Source organism: Crotalus tigris, unplaced genomic scaffold, assembly GCF_016545835.1.
Source record: "Crotalus tigris isolate CLP2741 ecotype Arizona unplaced genomic scaffold, ASM1654583v1 scf7180000017947.1575755, whole genome shotgun sequence".
NCBI lineage: Eukaryota > Metazoa > Chordata > Lepidosauria > Squamata > Viperidae > Crotalus > Crotalus tigris.
In genome coordinates this window covers 1,190,954-1,214,811 of record NW_024096739.1, presented here as the reverse complement: position 1 = coordinate 1,214,811, position 23,858 = coordinate 1,190,954, and the positions used below count along the sequence as shown (strand labels likewise).

General features: G+C 37.0%; 2 protein-coding genes across 6 annotated transcripts in view; one reads left to right on the top strand and one right to left on the bottom strand.

Annotated features, from left to right (window-relative positions):
* The window catches only part of RIPOR3 (RIPOR family member 3), a 120,787-nt gene extending 115,374 nt beyond the window's left edge, over positions 1 to 5,413 (top strand). For both annotated transcript variants that reach the window (XM_039345259.1, XM_039345260.1), the window contains exons 21-22: positions 1,890 to 1,980; positions 4,342 to 5,413. In XM_039345259.1, coding sequence (XP_039201193.1) covers positions 1,890 to 1,980; positions 4,342 to 4,442 — 192 coding nt within the window. In that variant the 3' untranslated portion in view covers positions 4,443 to 5,413. The remainder of the gene's footprint in view (positions 1 to 1,889; positions 1,981 to 4,341) is intronic.
* Positions 5,414 to 7,380: 1,967 nt separating this feature from the next.
* Positions 7,381 to 23,858, bottom strand: part of PTPN1 (protein tyrosine phosphatase non-receptor type 1) — a 128,610-nt gene continuing 112,132 nt past the window's right edge. For all 4 annotated transcript variants that reach the window (XM_039345261.1, XM_039345263.1, XM_039345265.1 and 1 more), the window contains 5 exons: positions 20,032 to 20,169; positions 19,474 to 19,683; positions 15,576 to 15,737; positions 13,596 to 13,831; positions 7,381 to 11,360 (listed from right to left, as the gene is read on the bottom strand). In XM_039345261.1, the coding sequence (XP_039201195.1) occupies positions 11,171 to 11,360; positions 13,596 to 13,831; positions 15,576 to 15,737; positions 19,474 to 19,683; positions 20,032 to 20,169 (936 nt within the window). In that variant the 3' untranslated portion in view covers positions 7,381 to 11,170. The remainder of the gene's footprint in view (positions 11,361 to 13,595; positions 13,832 to 15,575; positions 15,738 to 19,473; positions 19,684 to 20,031; positions 20,170 to 23,858) is intronic.

Below are 23,858 nucleotides of genomic sequence, written 5' to 3'. Positions count from 1 at the left end.
CCCACATAAACCAAAGCTCTTTGGTGTCCTTAATCATTTTAAGAATGTAAAAGACCAAAATATTTGAGAACCTCTGCTTTCCATGCTGGCTGGAAAATTCTAGGAATTGGAAGGCCACACATCTTAAAAGTTCCCAAATTTGAAAAACCACTGCTTTAGAAAATTCTTGGGGAAATGGACTATTTGAATAGGTTTCATCAACAGCCAGCAGAGGGGGTCCAAATCCAAGAATTTAAAACATGTTATCAGTCCTTGGAATCCTCCTAGGGCTCCACTAAGGGACATCTGTCACTGTCCTGATCTGGGATCTTATGGTTATTCTGTGATCAGATCATCTTTTGGCCTGGACACCAGGCCATTCACTGTTTTTGTCTGGTTATACATGTAACTTCAGTGCAGACTTTGTGGCATGTGGAAATCAGTGGTGGGATTCAGCCAGTTTGCACCACTTCAGCAGAACCGGTAGCCCAGAATGGACTTCTGGAAGTGGCATCCACACAGAGAACCAGTTGTTCACATATTTGAATCCCACCACTGGTGGAAATCAATAACCGTTCAGGGTCCAGTTCACTGCATATATTTGTGTAAAATGTTTGCAGACTGTTTGGCCTTCACTGAAATGATGGTTCCTGGTAATCCGGCAGAATTTAGCATTGCAATATGGGCAAAGGATCCCTGTTGGCTTTCTTAGAAACCAAATCTAACTGCTCCAGTCCAATGTTTTGTTTTAGAGGGCCAAATCCAAAAAGGACGAAAAGTAAGCAGGGAGAATAGAGAGAAGAACAGGAGGTAGTGGTCGGAACAAAATTAGTAACTTTCTGGAAAGTTAGTGCTATTTTGGGAATGAAAATGTTTCCATCCATCCCTCCTGCAGCTGTTTTGCAAGAGACCGCGCAGAATGGCCTCAAAATTCCAAATGTAGTCATTTCCCCTCCCCAAAGTTGGAGAATTGTCTAAGTAATAACATTACACTTTGAGGCAGTTTGGTGTAGGTGTTAAGGTGCTAGCCTAGAAACCAGGAGATTTCCTTTTAGGTATGAAAGCCCACTGGATAACTTTGGGTCAGTCACTCTCTCTCAGCCCAACCCACCTCACAGGACTGTTGCTGTGGGAAAATTAGGAGAGCGAAGGAGTACTTAGGTATGTTTGCCTCCCTTGAGCTGTATATAAAAAAGGCAGGATAAACATGTACAGGTAGTCCTTGACTTACAACAGTTTATTTAGTGACTGCTCAAAGTTACAGTGGCACTGAAAAAAGGGACTTATGACCATTTTCACGCTTATGATCATTGTAGTCATGTGATCAAAATTCAGACGCATGGCAATTGACTCATATTTACGATGGTGGCACATCCCAGGGTCATGTGATCACCTTTTGCAGCCTTCTGACAAGCAAAGTAGATGGGGAAGCCAGATTCACTTAACAACTGTATTACTAATTTAACAACTGCAATGATTCACTTAACAACTGTGGCAAGAAAGATCGTAAAATGGGACAAAACTCACTTAATAACAGAAATTTAGCAACAGAAATTTTGGGCTCAGTTGTGGTTGTAAGGGGAGGATTATCTGTATTGGTAAATTATGATAGACAAAGAGCATGTGATTGCCTCTTGCTTCTGGCTGCTCCTCATGCAGTGGCGATTCACTCATCTGCCAGAGTGGTGATTGTATTGGTCTAGCATGCTGAGCTGGAGAATGGGCAGAAGCAAACAAAGATGCAAGTAAAATTCTCCGTCGAAATATACTGGTCTATCCTTTCTTTACAGAATGCCATAAATTTCAGTTTACTGAAGCCAGATGTTAACTATTCTCAAAGAGATGAATTGGGGTTAAGAATTGGGAGAAATAACTTACAGAGTTATTAAAATGTTTCTTTTATCAAACAGGGCATTGAAAGTCTAGAGCAAATTGCCACACTGTGCCAATCAGAAAACGAGGAAGTGAGGACCACTGCCAGAGAAACAACACTTTCATTTGGTAAACGCTTTCATGATTCTCTGCTTAGGTGTTCTGAGTGATAATGAATAGCAAGTATAGGTAGTCCTCATTTAGTGATCACAAATGAAAATGGCAACTCTGTCATGAAGTGAAAGATCACTAAGTGAAACCATGACTAGATTTATGATTTTACTTCAATTTTCCTTTGCTTTATAGATCTGCAAAGGTTTTCAGTCCTTGGCTTTATAGACCTAAAAATAATGGAATGGAATGGAATAGAATAGAATAGAATAGAATAGAATAGAATTCTTTATTGGCCAAGTGTGATTGGACACACAAGGAATTTGCTTCCGGTGCATAAGCTCTCAGTGTACATACAGACAACAAAGTAATATAGTCATAAAATACCAATAAGAGACAGTAGTAGAAAAGATGAGAAGTATAATAGTAATATAGTCATACTACATTGGTAAATATCCTTAGACATAAGACATTACTGTGGGAATTAAGAGTTCAGTTTTAGGTTTTAGCAACCTAAAATAGATATAGCTAACTGAAACTACCTGTAAAACAGCAAGTAAAAGAAGTGGAGCTTGTAGAATTGATCTTTTTAGTGGATGTGGTATGGGTGTTTCACCAAGATGTAAATATCGCTTGCTCTAAAGAACCAGCTTGCCTATTGCCATTGAATCACATTTTTCAAATCTTTTTTTTCTTATGCCAAATCTAAAATTCTGTCCACCATCGCCTCTGTTACCGAATCATGCTCCAAGTTCCACTTTAAAATTTTTATATGTATAAAAGTAAATGGGAAGCAAACATGCTGTGAAGCAACATTGTTGTGGTTGTTAACTCTCTAATCCCAAACATTGTTCTGGACCTCATAAACGCACTGAAGACATTTAGAAAACCAAAGTACTAGGAAGTTGCAATCCATTGCTTGCATGGAAGAGTATTCATTTCTACAGAAAAAAAGAGTCAGAAGGAAGCTGTAATGGTGGAGACTATGCAACCAAGTTAGAGGACACAGCAAGGAACCTCATTAGTTTGGCTAATTGGTTGTTTAGTACTAGTCTTTACCTCACAGGAAGTCATTTAGAGAGAGGGCCCAATTCAAACACTGGACACCCCTGCTTTATTATTTTATTTATCACATTTTGATAAATGTTACCCCTCTCTCACAATATGGTCTGTGGTCAAGTTTGATGGTATTTAGTCTGTGGTCCACTAACATATGGAGGCTCACAAATTTTCCTTCTTTCCTCGATGCCCTGATTCAAAGGTCAACTTCTGCCATTCTAGTAGGCCTGATCTTGTTCACAAATGATATGATATTTTGACGACAGATAGAAATTATTTTGTCTTAGTGCAGCTGGTGCTAGAAAGAAAACATAAACTAAATGCTTCAGCAACTGTGAAAATATATTGGGAAATATCAGCTTTGCTCATCCAACCAGATAACTTTTTATTTATTTATGGGATTTACTCCCCACCTTTCATCTATCTGTTTTAACAGATTCAAGAAAGGAGAATTGATGGTTTGGCTTCTTTTGATAGCAAGAGTGAAGGAAGTTGGATAACCCAGGCTGCTTATATGTACCACTAGAAGAGCAACTGAAACGAAGTTGCAAATCTATGGAATTAATCTATGGGCTTTCTCCAGACATTTGCTTTGGATGGTCACTTGAAGTCATTTTCTTAACTTCCTTTTAAAACCATGTACTCCTTACTGAACTTTATAAAATTATCCAGTTTGAGAAATACTATAATTACTAGGTAATGCCTAATGTTTGCAAATAACTTCTTGGCTCACATCAGGTTCTCTATTCCACCTGACTTCACTTTTTAAAAAAGATTTGAAAGTCAGTGAGGAGTTGATGTGCCAGATTTATTCCCAAGAATAACTTTGGAGCCAGCATCAGCATTCCTAGAAAATAAACACAGTACAAAGCTGCAGTTTAATTCTTGGCTTGCTATCTGCCTTTCTCTTGACTTAGAATAGCCTTTCTTAGGAAATATGGGTGACCCCCAACTCTGTTGGTCTTCTGGGAAGCCATGAAGTCTTAAGTTTCCAGCCAGGTCCAGTTGGTACTGGCATTTGTGCAGTAATGTGTGATTGGTCTAGATTATGTTTCTTGTTTGTATCTTTGCTAACCATCCAGAGTTCCTCTGCTTAGATGGTTGACCATATACATTTGTTTCATACATCAATAAACTGAAGTCAAACACAGTTTTTCTATATCTAGTAAAGGGAAGGGCTGGAGCAGTCTCCATCTCCTTAGCAAAGATAGCTATTGAGTATCTGGAAAGAGGAGGACCATTGGTGCCTGAAGAGAAGGTGGACTGCCATTCCCAACACAGTTATTATCAGTCATGGCTACTTTCTGTTTTTCTTTGCAGGAGAAAAGGGAAGATTGGCTTTCGAAAAAATGGACAAAATATGCTGTGATCTAAGAGAGGCTATGTATCAAGAAGCTGACATTGAAATTACAATATTTTGAACAAGAACTTCAAAGGAGGAACCAAGGGTTAGATGCTACAGTAGAAAGGAGTCTTCCAAGAAAAAAGAAAAGTTGAACGCCATTGGAAAACATAACAAACCATAACTACAAATATTTTTAAGCATCCACATTCTATAGTCTTAAATATAATTAATATTACACTTGCACTATATTTGAGTGCTGAAGATGTATAATGAAACCCAAACACCATTTTTGGATTCGATGAATGAGATTGGAGAAGCTTCTTTTTTTAATTATTAGGTGTCCCCCTTTGGTTTCAAGACAAATATTTATCTTCTCTGACACAAGAGGAGGCAGACTATTTTATATATATTTATTCATTTAATTCTTGTAGACCAAGATTTTTCAAATGTAAAGTTCTAACATAATTAGCTTAATGCAGCAAATTAACTTGTGGTTGCCTTCTAGTGGCCTTTTTCCTTTGGAGCAGATCTCACAGAGACTTTAAGGCAAAAGTTGAGGCTGATCATTTCAAATTTTAGACATTTTCCCCACTTTTTACATAAAACATCCTAGGGCAAACACATCTCCCCTGTCCTCCTCCCATAAGGCATCTCTCATTCTTTGATTTGGGGACAAGGGCATCTGCAAAGTTTTTTAAAAAATTACCATGGTGGCTGCAACTGGATTATTGAAGCGTATTCTGTTTTTATTTGTATCATCTGCACAATGCATGTGAAAAAGCAGACAGAACTTTCCACATAGATTAAAACTCGACATAAAATTCTTGGATTTGTGGACTGAGACTGGAGCTTTACAAATAGTTGTTGGTCGTCCCTGTAGCTTCCATTTAAGATATTACCATGTTCACATTTTTGACAGCCCTTTCCTCCCTCCTTCCTTGTCCCCATTACACCTATTTCCTATTTCTATTTATCCAACTATTTGAAGAGCTGTGGTGGCAGAGTGGTTAGAATGCAGCATTGCAAGCTAACTCTGCCCAATGCCAGGAGTTCAATCCTGACTGGCTCAAGGTTGACTCAGCCTTCCATCCTTCCGAGGTCGGTAAAATGAGGACTCAGATTGTCGGGGGCAATATGCTGACCCTGTAAACTACTTTGAGAGGGCTGTAAAACACTGTGAAGTTGTATATAAGTTAAGTACTATTGTTATTGTTGAAAGATATCCAGTCAGTAAACACTCAGCTCCATCCAGTCACTCCAATTCTACCCCAAGTAAAGGCATTACAGGATTGTAAAAAGGGGGAGTTACTTATGCACCTATTGAGTGAAAATTTCCATTCACGTAATTGAATACATTAATTATTGTCTCCCAAAGATTTGAATAGATAAATTGATATTATGTCTTTGTTTCTGTCAATGGAGTTTAAAATGGCTGTATGCAATAAGTAATAATACATAGGATACAAAAGAAAAACAATTCCCTCCTATCCTTTGGAAGCAATAACAAAGAACCATTTTTAAATGCTTCTAGTGGTCACCTGAAATATATTTTTATAATGTTTTCATTGATCTTGGCAATACCTGGTACTGAGTAAACAGGCACGAAAGCTTTGAATCCACAATATGGTTTTCCTTTGACTGATAATGGTTGACCATACCAAATGTACAAGTAGGTTTTCATCACCTGATCAAAATCCTTTTATACAGTGTATTTTGCTCTGTATTTTTCAGTATTTATTGCTATGACTAGTTTGAATATTCAGTTTTTTAAAAAAGATTTTATTAAAATATCTGAAAAGGATTTTCATTTTCAAGTGGTCATTTACAGAACATTCAACAACAAAATGAAATGAGAGTTTCAGAGAAGAGTCAATTTCATTTGGGTGAATTTGTTTGACTTTAAGGTGCTGGAGAAGAGATGGTAATTAGCTACTTAGCGGGGAAGCTGCAATGAATGGAAACTATTGCATGAACTGGGCAGGCCATATTTTCACATGCAGCTCAATTTTTCAAGATTGGCTCCTTTGTTTTTATTTTTATTGGGCTAAACCTATATCTATGTATTACATAGCAATTTTAATAAATTTTTCCCCTTCAGACCAGTAAGTTTTGGTGGTGGCTCTGCTAAACAATGGCAGTGAAAAAGTGTTGGTCATTTTTGACTCTTGATGACTGCAGGGACAAGTCTATAGTTTTCTTGGCCATGTTTTCAGAAATAGGTTGCCATACTTTCTTCCCAATACTGAGGAAGGTCTTGTCTTAAAATCACCCAGCTGACTTTATGCTTAAGTTGGACCAAAACTCATATTATCTTAACTTTTAGTTCACTGCCTTTAACCACCATACCAATCTATTTAAAATTGTTTTTTTTTTAAAAAAAAAAAACTACCATTCCCCATTCCCCATATATTATACTGGAAGAGTCTTGACAAGTTTAGACTCTCAATTTTGCATTCAGCCTTACTGGCTAACATTCTCTAGAACAGTCTTCTAGAAGTGATGTTGGCACCTCTTGAACTGCAATTCCATGAATGATTCTGTGAATTTATCAATACAAATTCTATTGACTATCTTACTTTACCAGGTTGTTTCTTCAGCAAGAGTCTCCTTTGTGAAAAGCTACAGATCTTTACAAATGGTGAAGTCTTTCCTAATCTCTGACTCTTGCTAAACAAGCATTGTGTGCCCCCTCTCGCCCCCCCCATGTCTTTTCTTTTGGCAATACAGAGGCTGAATGTAAAATTCAAAACAATCTTTTTCACCAATTAAAATATTTATTAGTGTATGAGATTAGGAGATTGCAATCTCTTACCACAGTGAAGGAGATAAACCGCCATCGTAATCAAGCATGGAAAATCTTTCCCCACAACTGCCTACCAGTTTATGAGAACAGGCTAGTCTGCAATTTCAAGGTAAAATAATTAAAAATTTCCCACAGACTAATATTTGCTTCAATGAGCTTTTGCTGCTGCCACTGAAACAAAAAAAGGAAGCGGAGAAAAATCAGACAAGTGTTTCTTTATAAAAGAATTTTATTGTTGCAGCTAAAATGAGAACTGAAAATTTGTATGGGAAGTTGAAAAACTGTACAGTTTTACTGAAACTGTAAGGTTGTTGCAACACCTTATGTAAGAGACAATATACCTGAAAACGTATTATACCAAAACATTTAGCTTGTTTTTATCTTATTTTATTTCTTTTCTTAAAAAAGTTTTCTATGGCAATTGGTAAAAAAGAAAGACCTGATGAGTAAATATTTGCTTAAGGCATATAGCAGAGCAGCTCACTAACTTTCTAACAAGTTTAAACATGGATATTTCTTTTCCTTCCCCCTCCCCAACCCCGCCCAAGAATAGGTTAACCAATACATCCACTTTGAAATGCTACTGTATATATACACACCCCAAACTACTACATTACATGTACAAGGACATCAAAACAAAATGCTTACAGTTCAGCATGACAAGCCGTATCCACACCTCGCTGAGCTTTATCGGGGCTTCCTACTGTATTTCTTATAGCATTTTCTATTCCACCCTTCTTATGCTGGTCTACGACCATAAAAAAGATTTTTGATTGGATACAGCATTTCTTTTGTTCAAAATGATCAAGGCAAATAAGTGATGCTGGCGGACTTGAGAGGAACATGGTAATCAGAAAAAATTTCTTGGCTGCCTTGGGACAACAAAAAAAAAGAATTTTAGTTCTTCCTGACAGATTAAATATAGTACAATCACGTTGCTGTGGAGATACATTCCGAAGTTGACCATGTCATTGTGGAAAAGATAATACAATTCTTTCATCAAAAAGTTATTTTTTTTAACCAAAATCCTTTCATTTAAAAAAAAAAAAAAGATTTTCAGTTCTAGCTTCATTCTGGTGAACTTTCTAAATCACTGTTTCCTTCACACTATCAGAAGACAATTTAAAGTATCTTGGCATGGGGGCGTCTCTGGGAAATAAAAATAGTTAAGATGGTCCCTGTGCCCGTAAAGTTGAACCTACCCCTTTTTATATATGTCACACACATCAAAAGGGGGTGGGCCTTCAATCGAGTGGTTGTGGTTGCCATCTTGACATTTTTGACCCCTCTTGCTGAATGCCCGTCTTGGCACTTCACGTTTCAGCAAGTTGCCATAGAAAACTTGTGTTTGTGTGTGTGTGTGTGAGAGAGAGAGGTGTGAATATGGCTTTGTACACACTCTGGAATGTTTGTACTATAGTTACTTGATTGAAATGAGTGCTATACAACTGGTTTAGATGGTGTACATAGAAAAACTGCCAAATAATAGGCAAGATACAGGCAACTGGGCTTTTTTTTTCTTTTTAAAGAGAACACACACACCTACCAATCTTGGAGCTGAATGAAAACACTTCAGCGACACCCTTGGAATCACAGCCATTTAAATAATCAAATCATGCAAGTATAATTGGGCACATCAGAAAGCAGAAATATAAAAATTATGTTCACCTTTTAAGCACATGGATTTCAATCAGGACATTTTTAGGAGACTTTTATACATGCAGTTGAATAAAAATGTGATACAAATGTGTCTGAATAATATTCTAGTGGATGACAGAATGTAAGAGGGACAAAGCAATCACATACTGAGTAGCAAAATACATAGATGAGCCATTATATATTATGCCATTTTCTATAATCATGTCAATATTTTCATGTTTCCAATATTATTACTAAGTATTGACTGCTTAATAAAATTCCTCTTTCTCATAGGTAAGGCTGTGAGTTATCCAGGACTACCTATGAATGTATTATTGTCATTTTGAAAAAACCTTGATACTAGCCTCATTTCACCTTTTCTTCCTTCCCCTTCTCCAAGACCTTTCTTTAACATCTCATTTGTTTAAAGAAGAAAAAGCCAACTTTGGTCAGAATTGAGGAGCAAAATAAATATGGAGTGAGAACCCTGATATATCACAGATTTTTTTAGAAGAGATGATGATACTTAAGTGCTATATAGGTAGAATATAGAATTTCCAAATAACTTGCACTGTAAATAGGGTGCCATTTTGTTAATGAAACAGCTGCAACTTCAGTACTCTTTCCCCTCTGTAACAAGGTTCCTTTTGTTATTTATATTGCTTATAAAGAGGGGAAAAGGGGGTTATCAACATCAGCATACTTCCCCAGTCATAATATTTAGAACAACAAAACACATGATTGGTCAATTTTTTACTCTTTTCTTAGCAGCTACAGCTGTACCTAAAATAAAATAAAATAAAATACAAACAGATTCTCTCTTCAAATACGGAACAAAGGATTTGTTCTGAGTTAGGGTGCAAATCTCCTCTTCAGCAGAGGTAGAAGGCTCACGGATAAAGCAAAAATCTTACACATCTGAATTAACAGTCAGAGCTACGGAGTTCAGTAGGGCTTCATTCAAGGATGCATAAGATTGCAGCCTTAAACCTGGCTCCTAAACAGCTAAGCCAAATAAAAGCTAATCTTGGAATCTTTGTTCTAAAAACAACACTGAAAAATCACCAGCACAGAGGTTTGTAACAGGAAAAGATCGAGAGAAGAGCTGGCCCAGCACTGAAGTTTTGCTGAGAAACATTGCACTGGATCTTTACCGTAAGAAGGGTTTCATGTATGTTAAGATAGCGATGATTTTAAAATGGTTCCTCTTCTACTCTGTATAGGCACAGGACATTTCTTCACAGGGTAAGTCTAGAATGAGATTGTATTTTACATTCCATAGGATGACGAAGCTTACACCCTGGTCCTTTTCTAAAGCAAGTATCTGATATATAAATGCTGGTGGACATTCTGCTTACATTTCCCTTCCCCTTCTCCATAAGGATAGGAAACTATATACACAGCTAAATATTTTTTAGGAAGTTGATCGTGCAATACAATGGGCATGTACACAGAAATAAGAGTGCAAGAGATGATTGACAAATAGCAAGGAGCACTGATGGTGAGTAGGGAGAGGAATCACTCATTTTGTCCAAAAAGGAGGGAGAATATTGTAGCATTGACCTGTTGGGATGCCCTGAGAAAAAGTGGTGCCCATTTATAGCATGTTACTGAAGCAAGAACCTACTTGAGTAAAATAAAATACATCCCATATTATTTGCACTGCCAAAAAACTCAGGTTGCAATCCAACGAGCATGGAGAGAACACTACTGTCCAGTCTCCATTCATTCACCAGAGCTCCTGAGCAACATCCAAATCTATTAGGAGGCTATGCATAAGTGGTTCTTTAGACTGAGCCATCAGTCCTTAAAAAGGCAAAGAGTGAAAAGCTCCCTCTCTCTCTCAAAAAACTGTACATTCTTCAGGGGTGTGTTTCTGTGTATACAGTGGTTGTTTAAAGGAATAAGATTGCGTACTGGGTTAAAAATGCTTGGAGAACACAGGCAATTTTCACTTGTGCCTAGTTCCTTTTTCTGAAAAACCACCAAAAGAACAACAAAGGTACCCCCCTGATTTTAAAATATTGAAAAAACCCAGCAATGTGTTGTAAACTCTTATTATTCCATTTAAAAAATAAGGAAAAAAAATGAAAAACACAAGACTTATTTGGCATATTCTCTGCTTACTCCTGAATATCTTAAGGCCCTGAGATTAGAATATTATGTTCTTGGGACCTAGGGCTAAATCCTAAACCCTAGTGCATCAACTTTCTCTTTAAACCCTAACCAAAGTTCCAACTTCTCTAACATACCATACATTTCCACTTGGATAAGGCTTAGTTGCCCCTTTAGCTTTCTTACACAGAAACAAATGAAACACCACGGATGTTACTGGTATTCTGATACCACCAAAGTGATGTCCATCAATGAAAATATACTCTGTAACAGAGGTATGCGCCCGCTGTCAGGACAGTGAACATGCAGATGTTGACCAGGAATGGTTTCCAAGTTGTCATCATGCTTTCTTCATCCTCTTCTTCTGGCTTCAAAATTTCATCATTGCATGGTGAAGCATCAACAGTTCTCTTCCTAAGCGTACTATCTGGACTGGTGCTGCAGGACAATAAACACGCAGAGATTAGAAGAATTCTTTGGTGCGTGGTGATTAGTGAGGCTTAATTTGAAAAGTAAATGAGCTTTCTCTAGCATGATTCCAATACTCTGGTTCTGTCATTTAAGTCATTAAATGACTTCTTAATAAGAAGAGCTAAATTAAAACAGGACAAATTAGGAAAGGGGTCCTATTGATATAAAAAGCAATAGTGACATCTAGTGTTAAAATACACTTCATTTCTCCTTTATGTTTCTGATAACTATCTCACTCAATTTCTGGAAAAAGTTTCCATAAATGGAGCTGGAAAACCTGAAATCACCTCTAAATTTCCTCTGAAGTGGGGTAAGGCGTTTCTCTGCAAATTTTATCTTAAAGAATCTGAAGTAGAACCACACAGGACCATTAGTTCCATAATTATTTTTTTATATATCCCCCTTTCCCAAGAGTAATAAACTTACATGAAATTTATAGTTTCATCCTGACAACATTTAAGCTCAGTTAAAATACTTCATTCCACTGAGAAATGTTTAAATAAAATGCTCTCCTTCATTTTTAGCCATTGCAAATTTAAGTAAATAAATTAAAATATTTTCAAACTATAAGACAAGTCATTCTTCCTTCAAACTCATATGCTATCATGGATTTTTTTTTAAGCAATGTTATTTCAGAAGGCAAGTAAGAAAAATATTAGCTTCTTTCAAAGTTATTTTTTGACTTGTAAGAATTATACTTTTATATCCTTTATTAGATTACTAAAGTAGCTCAGGTATAAGGTGGCTTTTATCTCAGATATGGCAATATTATATTGTCCATACGGAATTCAATTTAAAGCATTTAAATTTAAAGCATTTAAATTTAAAGCATTTAAAAGCTTCTTTTTCCAGAAGATTGTGATGTTTCTCTGTGTCATATAACAATAACAATAACAACAACAACAACAACAACAATAATAAAGTTCAAAGGGATGGACCTTGGAGGTCATCTAGTCCAACCCCCTGCTCAGGCAGGAAACCCTATACCATTTCGGACAAATGGCTGTCCAGTCTCTTCTTAAAAACTTCCAGTATTGGAACATTCACCGCTTCTGGAGGCAGGTTGTTCCACTGGTTAATTGTTCTAACTGTCAGGAAGTTTCTCCTTAGTGCTAGGTTGCTTCTCTCTTTGGTTAGTTTCTATCCATTGCTTCTTGTCCTGCCCTCAGGCACTTGACTCCCTCTTTGTTGTGGCAGCCCCTGAGATATTGGAACACTGCTATCATGTCCCCCCTCGTCCTTCTCTTCATTAAACTAGACATACCCAATTCCAGCAGCCGTTCCTTATATGCTTTAGCCTCCAGTCTCCTAATCATCTTTGTTGCTCTTCTCTGTACTCTTTCTAGAGCTCAACATCTTTTTTACATTGCGGTGACCAAAACTGGATGCAGTATTCCAAGTGTGGCCTTACCAAGGCATTGTAAAGTGGTATTAACACTTCACGTGATTCTATCCCTCTGTTAATGCAGCCTAGCACTGTGTTGGCTTTTTTGGCAGCTGCAGCACACTGCTGGCTCATATTTAGGTGATTATCCACTAGGACTCCGAGGTCCCTCTCACAGTTACTACTATTGAGCAAGGTACCCCCTATACTATAGCTGTGCATTTGGTTTTTCTTGCCTAAATGTAGAACCTTGCTTTTTTCACCATTGAATTTCATTTTATTAGATAATGCCCAGTGTTCAAGTCTGTCCAGATCCTTCTGTATCTTAAGCCTGTCTTCTGGAGTGTTGGCTATTCCTGCCAACTTGGTGTCGTCTGCGAATCTGATGAGTTCCCCATGTATCCATCCCCTCATCCAAATCGTAATATATATGGGTATATGCATAATTCTGTATTTATCTATTTTTGTCATATTTATGTAGTGCATATTGGAGGGGGTGACCCTTTTAGAGCTGTATACTACAAAATGTCATTTTAACATATGCCGATTAGTGTACATTCAAAGTGACAATACATTTTTGTTCTATTATTCTATTCTAAGATAATGCAACCTACAGCAAAAAAGACTCAACTTTCAAATGTCTAATTTTATTTCATACCCTGACATATGCGAAAGAGAATTATATTTTCAGTGTATTTTACCGAATGCATTGGAAAAAAAGGAGCAGAGGACACAAACTAATGGGAACATACTTTAAGCTGAGACAATTTGTTGAGAATCTACAATAAATACTCCAAAGTACTCCTTGGCAACATTACCTCTCCATGCCCTGCTGCTCAGAGGAATAAGCTCTGCCATCTAGGACACTGGCTTCCAAAGCCCTGGCAGCATACTTGATTTCTTCCTCAGCCCTTGAATGCTTTGAAAAAACTTCCATAGGATCATGCACCCTTCCATTATTCATTTCAGAGGTTCTTTTGGGTGGCCTCGGAGGAGGAGGAGTATGCTCTGGTGGTGGATCCAAGTCTTCATTAGAGAGTTCTTTCCACTGCTCCTTCAACATGAAGAAGGAATTATTAACTTCTCTAAAATGATCATTAATTCCCTCAACCCCCGAACATTTTCCTGGATATCTAGGAACCTAAAATTTATAGAGACATTAAAATGAATATATATGTATATCCCCTTTGCTCCTAGAAGCACGAAGCCAAAAGCACCAGCCTGAAGATGACGAATGAGACTTTGTCGAAACGTCGCCAAGACACTTCCAATTTTACGCGGGAGAAAACCCGAACAACCAAAGACCTACATACAAACACCCGGGAAAACCTCAGAAAACAAATATATATATATATATATATATATATATATATATATATATATATATATATATATATATATATATATATATATAAGAGCAAGGGTGGCACAGTGTTAGAATGCAGTATTATAAGCTAATTCTGTATGCAGTATTATAAGCTAATTCTGTCGACTGCCAGCAGTTCAATCCTGATGGGGCTCGAGGTTGACTCAGCCTTCCATCCTTCCAAGGTTGGTAAAATGAGGACCCAAATTGTTGGGGGTAATATGTTGATATTTGTAAACCACTTAGAGAGGGCTGTGGTATATAAGTCTAAGTGCTATTGCTATATTTATGAAAAAGTTGTTATAGTTTGTTATATTTAAATATATATGAGAAACTTTCTTATGGAAAACACATGCTTCAGAGAAACCTCTCTTATCCTTGTCTTCTTGTGTACAAAATACACACAGGAAGTGGAAAGAAAGGGCAGAATAAACATTTTTTGTTATTATTGCTTTATGTTGTTTTGGAGGGCCGTGGTTCTGCTTTGTGTTTTGTAGTTTTAACTGTAACCCTCCCAGAGTTGTTGGGAGTCATAAATTACATTGAAAAAAAAAATCAACAAATGAAGAATTGGGGCATGTTTTGCCCTATCTTTGTAACAATGGTTCCCTGCATTTGTAAACTGTGAACAAGGAGTTGTGTTTCTAATCAGAATCTCATATAATCCTAAACATGTTCTTCACTGCAGCTGGTGCTCATTCTTGATCATATACTTTCTCATTTTACTACAAAAGTATACCACCATTTGTCATCAATGTCCTACTTTTTACAGAAGATAAATCAACTAATTCCATGAAAATAAATAGACTTCAAATCTGATAAATATCCATGAAGAAAAAGTGGGCATCAAGAAGAATATCTCAACCTCCAGGGAGACACCATCATAGCTTATTTTAAAACGAAGGACTATAATATCAGATTTCAATGTGAAACAGCTAAGCTGTAACTTATTAAGAGGTTCAAACTCAACTTCCTATGGCACAAACAGGGATAATAACTTCTTGCCATTCTACTACTGTTAAATCATATCTCTAATGGAAAAGTATTTCTCATATGCTAATTATGAATATCATAATCATTACTAACTCTTATTGATTAGGAATCTGAGAAAGACTACTGTAATTCCCCCAAATATATGTCATAATAAACTCTGTATTATATATCTGTCTATCAACTATCTATTTCTCTATTTCTCTCTCTCTCTCTCTTCCTACCTACCTATCATCTATTACCTTTGAAAATACCAAAAGTTTCTATATCATTTGCTATGTTTGTTTATTAGCTATGTTGACTAGCATGCAAAAATAAATAAATAAATCATGGACCACTTCTTTTTAATGCATATCACTGCATTGGAATTCTTCTACATACTAAAACCTAAGACTCACTGTAAAGAATAACTGAAATTGAAAACCATATGTATTGCGCTCACTTGTACTGAAGAATCGCCCATAATAAATTTGGCTCCCTCTGTAACAGCCAAGTATGAGAAGCGAAGTTGGTCTGCTGTTTGTATAAGCCCCATTCGGTATTTCCTCATTTCTAAAAGAACCTGTTTAATGTCGACAGAAGAAGGATCTTTCCTTTTGTCCATCTGCACAAAGAGAGGTGATACTTAGTGAACTATCTTATCATGTTTCTCAGAATTCACAGGGACTTTTGAAATAAAACAACACACATGATGTAAAAAATTCATATATCGACAAAAAATGGCCATGAATGCAGGAACAATGAGAAATCAGCACTTATGCAACAAACCAGAAAAGTAATTCCTGAGAACAAACACATGCAACTCAACAAGAATTTGATCCCATAAAAGCATACAGTACTATAAATTTTCATTTGCACAGTAGTTGCAAACCACTGATATTAAGAATTCTCAAGTCTCCTAAAACGACACAATATTCAATAAAAACACAAAGATAGCACATTTTATTATAGCTGAATTTCTGTGAACTTCACACCATAATAATATAATTTTAAGGGGGCTCAAAGAATTTTATTTCTTACCATATTAAAAATGACCATTCCTCTGAAAACATTTGCAGCTATCATGCTTAGTTCCACTACTCAACAATAGATAAGGAATTACAACGTCCTCAGGCCCCTTAGAAACAGTTGGCTTTATTTGCCAACTGTTTTATTTATTTGCAGAACATGAGTTTTATGTTTGTAAATCACATTTCAGTATTTATTACCTTATAATAAAATGTTCTTAAAATAAAATCCATTACTTTTAGACTAAAATATTTTATATTATAGCAATAAATATTAGGTCCATAAAGCCTAACATTGAGTCACTATGTGAGATGGCAGTTTCTAAGTAGGTAGGTAGGTAGGTAGATAGATTATATAGAAGACAGAAAGACAGGCAGATAGAATAAGATACAGCAATGAATAGATGGTAAGTTATCATGGTTTTTCTGGGATCAACTCAAATCTCCTTTAGGTAACATGAATGTTAGAGATTCAGCAATTTGAGAATCTAATAGTTACTTAGAAGAACCCAAGGAAACAATTTAAAAAATTATATAGATTGTTACTGCAATTAGCAATAGGAGATCCACCCCAGGATTTAAAGGAAGCTTGAGATACTGATCTTGGTAAATCCATACAAGAAACAAATTTGCAGAATTATAGAAATCAGGTGAATTCACCTCAGCTTTAGTCCAGGAATTGCAGTGAAACATTATATACTGATGGCATTTGATCCCAGTTAGACTGGCACTTATCTATCAGAATTATGCTTGCCAATGCTGGAGAGATTGTAAAAAAGATATTTTTTCTTATATCTGTGGTAGTCATGTTTGGTATAAAATTTCTTATAGATAACTATCATTGCTAAACAAAGAATTGAACACACTGCCTCATTGTGGCGGTGGTAGTGGGGGGGGGGGGAATGTTCTAGGAAGAGATGAATGAAGAACATTGAAAGCGTTTGCCAAGAATATATATATATTCCCAGCAGGAACACCCAGGAAAAGCAAGCAGACAATGCTAAAGGAAGATATTGGAGGCAGATCAACATTTTCATGACAATGCCAAAAGCATCAATTCATATTGTGTGGGAGAAGGCAATGGTAAACCACTTCTGTATTTTTACCAAGAAAACCATATGGATGTCATCTATGATCATTATTTATTTACTTATTCAACTTATATGCTGCCCATCTGGCCAGGAGGCAAAGCTAGACATCTTACAATCATTAAAACCAACAAAAAACAATGAAACATTAAATAATAACATTAACGACACTGCAGATACAATGAAATAATGCTGTTTCGCCACTTTTACCCCCATCAGATGGGCTTTAATACCAGCTCTAAGTCACATCTGATTGGATTCCTCTCTCATTTTCCTCCAGGGGCACTTTAGGCATCTCTTCACCCTTTTCAGACCCACAGCTCCTCCGTGAACCATTGAGAGTACCTGGAGTGATGGGTCAAAAGAGGCGCAATCCTATCCAAAGGGTCAGCTGCCCTTCGGTTCCAGGTCATAACCAGAGCCTCAGCAGGACCGTGCAGTAAATCGCCCGGGATATCCCCCAGTTCCCTCTGGAATCCTTTCAGGTTCATCAATCTGACTTTTTAGTAAATTTTTTAAAAATATTTTCTATATCTTTTTATAGATATCTTGAATTTATGTTATTATTTGATAACTTAAAAAAAGCAAAATTAAATAAATCAATTAGTAACCAAATGTAGGAAAAAGAACATTAGGGGTATACAGTGCAGGAGTTTACTACTTAATAAACTAGTCCTGCTAGGGAGCTAAGCATAACCCTTATTACTTCTGCTAATACCATTTCAACTATGCCGTTTAGTCACATCCTACAGTAAACCACAAAATGGTTTATTTCTAAACCCGGTCAACCAAGATGTATTAAATAAATCATGCTTAAGCAAATAATGGCTTCATGCAACCTGTGAACCTTGTCAAGTTCATCCCTACAGCTACAAGGATTAGAAATTAGAATTTTACTAAGGGAAGGGCAAAAAGAAAATAATACTAAACTTTCTAGGAAAAAAGGTCCAAAGTGCCTGCTTTTAGACATGTAATAATATCAGCATGGAGTACGTTGTAATCAGAAATACATTGGGCAAGACACAATTGCTGCAATCCTAATTACACTTATCCTAAATGCTACTAAGTAAACACCACTGAACACAATGGATCTTACATTACAGTAAACATGCTTAGCATTGTAATCCTTTGCAAGGGTTGTTGTCGTGACTTTTCCCCCAAAAGTTGCAGGATGTACTTCCAAATAAATCCTACAGTCTTAGGACAGCATGGGATTTCCCACCAGGGTTTTAGATAGGCTAGAATAGTATACAATAGAATTCTAGGAAGACACTAAAGAGTCTTGGAGAGCTATTCATGAATTATTTCAAAGCAGCTTAAAATTTAAGGCAATGAAAATCAAAAATATAATGTTAAACATTGCCCAAATCAAGAAGTACAGTGTAATTGGAACAAGAAAGAATTGGTGGTAAGTATTGACTAACAGAGGTCAGACTTTACTGAACATTCTGCTGGTGCTAAGCTTTGAAGCCAAAACACAGCACTGAAGAATGGGATTTACTCAAAAGATTTATGGGAAAACTTCAACAACAGTGGTTTTTGTGTTTCTCCCACCTGCTGTACCCTCTTCTTTCCCCTTCCAGTCTTTTCTTTTTCAATGTCAAAATTGAAAAGAAATATGGGATATTGTCTAACTCGGAGGTCCCCAACCTTTTGGGCACCAGGGACCGGTTCCGTGGAGAAAGGTTCTTCCACGGACTGAGAGTGCGTGGTTTTGTGTGCTGCCTGCATTCCATGGATGGGGCTTTGCTGGTTTCTATGGACTGGTTGCTAGCATGTTGCGGCCCAGTACCGGTCCACAGATCAGGGGCTGACGACTCCTGGCCTAGATCAGAAGTCTCCAACCTTCCTCGGTTGGCAGACCAGAAGGAAAGGGAGGAGGAAGCATTTTATGTGCACGTGCTAGTGGCACCCTGTTTTTGCCGTGTGGCGTCCCACTAGCGTAATGGTGGCGCTAGCATGAGTGGGGGTGAGTGCACACACTGGCCAGCCTGTTCTGCGGCCCGGTGGCCAGCAGGCCATGGCCCGGTAGTGGGCCATGGCCCACAGGTTGGGGACCCCTGGTCTAACTTATGGGCCTCCATATCAGTTCCTACTCCATTCAGCAGCCTTTATTGCAGAAGCACAATGGTGATCAAAACAAAAATACCTTGCAGAAGTCCCTGAAAAGTATTTTGCCCTGAGCCCAGTTGAACCAACCATATAACCAACTCAAATTCCTGCTATGCCTATCAGCCATTCTTACCAAGAGAAGACAAGTATCAACCAGACAAAAAGTTCCTGATCTTCCAATTCCAGCACTGCAATGCACTACAATGGGACCATGCTCAGGACTCAGAGACCCCGATTCTCTCACTTTGAACAGGAAGTTGAGGAATGAAGCTGGAGATTCCGGGACTCCAAAGTCAGGCCACGTTGTGTAATGAAAATGCAGAATTTCTCGCGTTTCATGTGTCTGTAAAGTGTTAAGTAAATTAATAAATTAAAGATGAAAAATGGACTTGCAATTTGTAAATTGGAAGCATCCTGTTAAGCTTTGGAAAATGCCTAACAAATGTGAAGTTATAGGAAATAACAGCAGGATAGTGATAATGCCATTCCCAACAGACATCATAGAATTAAAAATCCTGGATATTAGCAATATTCAAAATTAGAATGAAATGCTATCCAAAATCAAAACTTAAGACTTTTAATTTCAACTATAAAAATTCTTGAAGCATCAAGAATGCTAAGCATCACCCATGTTAATAGAGAACCAATGCTGCAAAATATAGCACATTGATTTAATTTTTATCATACTCACTATGAGGTTATTCAGTTCTAATTGTCGGACTGTATAATAGGATTTTACATCTTCTGATATTAAGGTCAATGTAAAGTTTGTATCTTCAAAGAACATTTCTTTCTCCTCTTTTTGTGGCCAATATTGTGCACATTTTATCTGGAGAGCAGAAAGCAGAACGTGACTTACATGCAAATTATTTAATATAGAATGAACACAGCTAAACATAAATACACTCACCAAATCATCAATATATATGACACTCAGAGAACACCATGGTAAGATTACACTTTCAATCTGTATAGTTCTGCACTGATGGGCACTTTTATATGCATGTTTATTCAGACATACATAGAAACAAAATGCTTAATTTTAAAAAAAATTCCAATAATTTTTCCTTAAGACACTGCAACGACTAAGTGCACCATTGCTATCTCAATAATTTGGCTTGACACAGATTCTGAATTTCTAGATCTACTTTGGGATTACAGAATATGTCACTAAGAAACATGACAAGGCAAGAACATTATCCAAGCGATTTAAGGATTGGATGTTCACCTGGATGACTTCAGGAACAAACTTTTAATTGCAATTCAAATGAAAGAGTTGCAATAAAGACAGCCTGGATACCTCATACCTAGCTTCAAAAATCCCCCTCTTATGAAGTCATTTTGATGGCACATGGGATAGTTAAAGACTACAATAGTTTATTGTAAATGAAGTCTGAGCTGCTCATTCTCTAAGCTTTTGACTAATCATACAAATTTTCAAAAAAATTATCTTCCAGGAAATCTAAGAAACCCATCATTAGGATGTGCACATGCTAGAAATATCTATCTAATCCTCGAAAATAGGGAGTCTTATTGGAAAATCTGGAATTGTACTAAGTAACACACATTTTGGTCACAAAAAATACACCCCAGAGAAGACAAAGTAATTTCTCTGGCTAGGATTATAACTCAACAGGAGTTAAGAAGAAAATGTTCACTAGTTATGGATTTTTAGTGTTCTATTCTCAAAGTAAGAACCATATTCTTTCTTCGTTTCTATCCTCTAACAAAAACAGTAATTATTATACTCATTAAATACCAATGAAAAATAATTAAGCGTGGGATGATTATACTGAAGGTTTTTTTATGGAACAGAATCAAATGGGATTCACAAAAGAAATGTTTTCAAGAAGTTGACTCATTCTTAGAGGGAACAACATTTTTCTTCCTTTCAACTTGAACAGCACGATTCAGCTAGATATAGTAAGAAATTATAACCGCCTGTGAACTTATTTTTCCTTACAACACATGAGAGAATTTGCTGCATGTATGATTTTTGTACCTCATGGTGACAAATAATGATTTCTATCCATTGAGTATCCCACACAACCATTTGTTTAGTGGAGTTGGCAGCCTGCTCTAAAGAGCATTCTATAATTTCATACTTTGCTCATAGTTACCGGCAATGGTGAAAAGTACATAATGGTGATTGGGGCAATGCTGAAGTCAGAGCATTTTTCTTTTAAGTCTATTTCACGACTTGTATTACTATAGAATTTATCTGAGGGACTGTCTCTTGCCGGTAATATCCACTGGACCCACTAGAGCAGGGAATGCTGCAGGTCCTGTCCCATAAGGAGCTACATCTGGCAGGACCCAGAAGAATGGCCTTCTCCCTGGTGGCTCCGTCCCTTTGGAACAACATGCCTGCAGAAATTAGACTGACCCCCACTTTGACAGTCTTTCATAAGGCCCTGAAAACTTGGTTTTGCCAGCGGGCCTGGGGAACCCAGACCACCAAATAGCTTACATAATCATGTGTTGTTGCTGGGAGTGACTGGTGGTGATTTTTTTAAATTTTTTTTTATACTGTGTTTTTTTTTTAAAAAAATTTATACTGTGTTTTTATTGTTTGTAAACCACCTAGAATTGCTGCAGGTGGCTATATACATTTTCTAAATAAATAAACAATAAATAAATCGAATTGGGAGCCTCTTCTCGGTGCACAAATAACTGCTAAAAACTAGTCTTCTCCTTTTCCTCTTCTTCCTCCCTTTGAATCAGTATTGGTGACTGCCTGGAAAAGTCCCTGCAGTTTTCTTGGTAAGATTTCAGAAGTAGTTTACCACTGCTTCCTTCCTAGGGCAGAGAGAGATTGACTGTCCAAGGTCACCCAGCTGGCTTCCTGTCGAAGGCACTTGAACTCATGATCTCCCATTTCTAGCTCTATAACTTAATCACTACATCAAACTGGCTCTCTAGAGTCATCTAGGCCAGTGGTTCTTAACCTTTTTGAAAGAATCGCCCCCTTGAGCCAATGAGAAAGTTGTCATCGCCCCCCCTACCCCAACACAACCCCAGTCACAACATAGGAAATAATTCTTCAATTTATGCAAACACTTTTTTATTTTCTTTAAAATTGTCATCAGGACATATCGATGCAAATAATTTATTTCCAGTCTTTTTCCCATATTTCAACTGTTTGAAAAATTTTGGTGCCACCCGTCACTTTATTCCCAAACTTCGTGATACATGTATTTCATTATTATCTTATTTATTCAAGACACTTAAATGTAATGACCATTGAAAACAAAATTCAATTGCAAGAAAGTAAAATGCACGAAAAGAAAACCAGTAACATTTAATGATTGAATTACAATCATTTAAGGCGCAAAAAGAAATATAAAAAGGCTAGAGGCTGCTGTGCAATGCGCATGAAGATAAGCGATGCGTATTCACATATGTACGGCATTCTGTACTGAAGCTAGCTGGAGGAACATTTGAAAACACAACTCAATCCACTAATAGCGAGCAATCTGATGTTTTTGCACAACAGATATGCAGTGATTCACTGTCCGAAAAAGTCTCAAAAGTGTCCCCAAAACTTCTCGCTCCATCGCCCCCATATCGCCCCTTTTTTGTTCCTTCGCCCCCGCATTGCCCCTTTTTGTTCCATCGCCCCCCTGAAAAGTGAAATCGCCCCCTGGGGGGCAATATCGCCCAGGTTAAGAACCACTGATCTAGGTTGAGGGAATTCTTTCCTACACTTCAAAAGAAATATGGTTCACCATCTCCTTTAAAGAGGTCCAGAAATGCAACATCCACTGAGGTCATTTCTTTGAACTGGCAAACCAACCATTGTTTGAAAGAGAAAGACAGTCTTGGATGTTTAAGGATGAAGCCCAGCACCAAACATTATGATTTCATGAACACCTATACTAATTGACACGCATGACAACTAAGTGAATGCTGGCTCACTTGTGAGTTTAATCTCGTCCCCCGAGATTTTAGTATAAATGGTGAAATGTTCTGCACAATTTTTAACATATTTAAAATGTTTGTCTGCTGCCTTTTAAAAAACATGAAGTTGGGTAAAGGATTTGTATTACTTCATAAAATGCTAGCCAATCAGCTTCATGAATCATTTCTGCTAAAAAAGTATCTGCCAATTTTTTTTATCTGCAAACATGGGCTGGACTGGGTACATTGAGGTTAACCAAACATGGTCTACTATTATCTGGCTTTCCTGCAAGTGTCTTTTAACAATTTTCAGACTACTTAGAAATTATTTACAAACTGCATTGTGATACTAATACCCGAGATACAAAATTCCATTATGCAATAAACAATACATAAAATATATTTAATCTTGAATTATTTCTTTTTTTTCTTTAGCAAAATCATGTATAGGCAGATGTTCAACATAAAAAATATGGGGAGATGATGACCATTAGGAAGAGGAACCGAAAACTATTGTTCCACATAGTACTTACTTCTCCTTGAAGTAAGCTTTCATACAGACCTTAAAAGAGTCTATCGAAAACACATGCTACTGAGAACTTCCAGTGCCAAGTACCA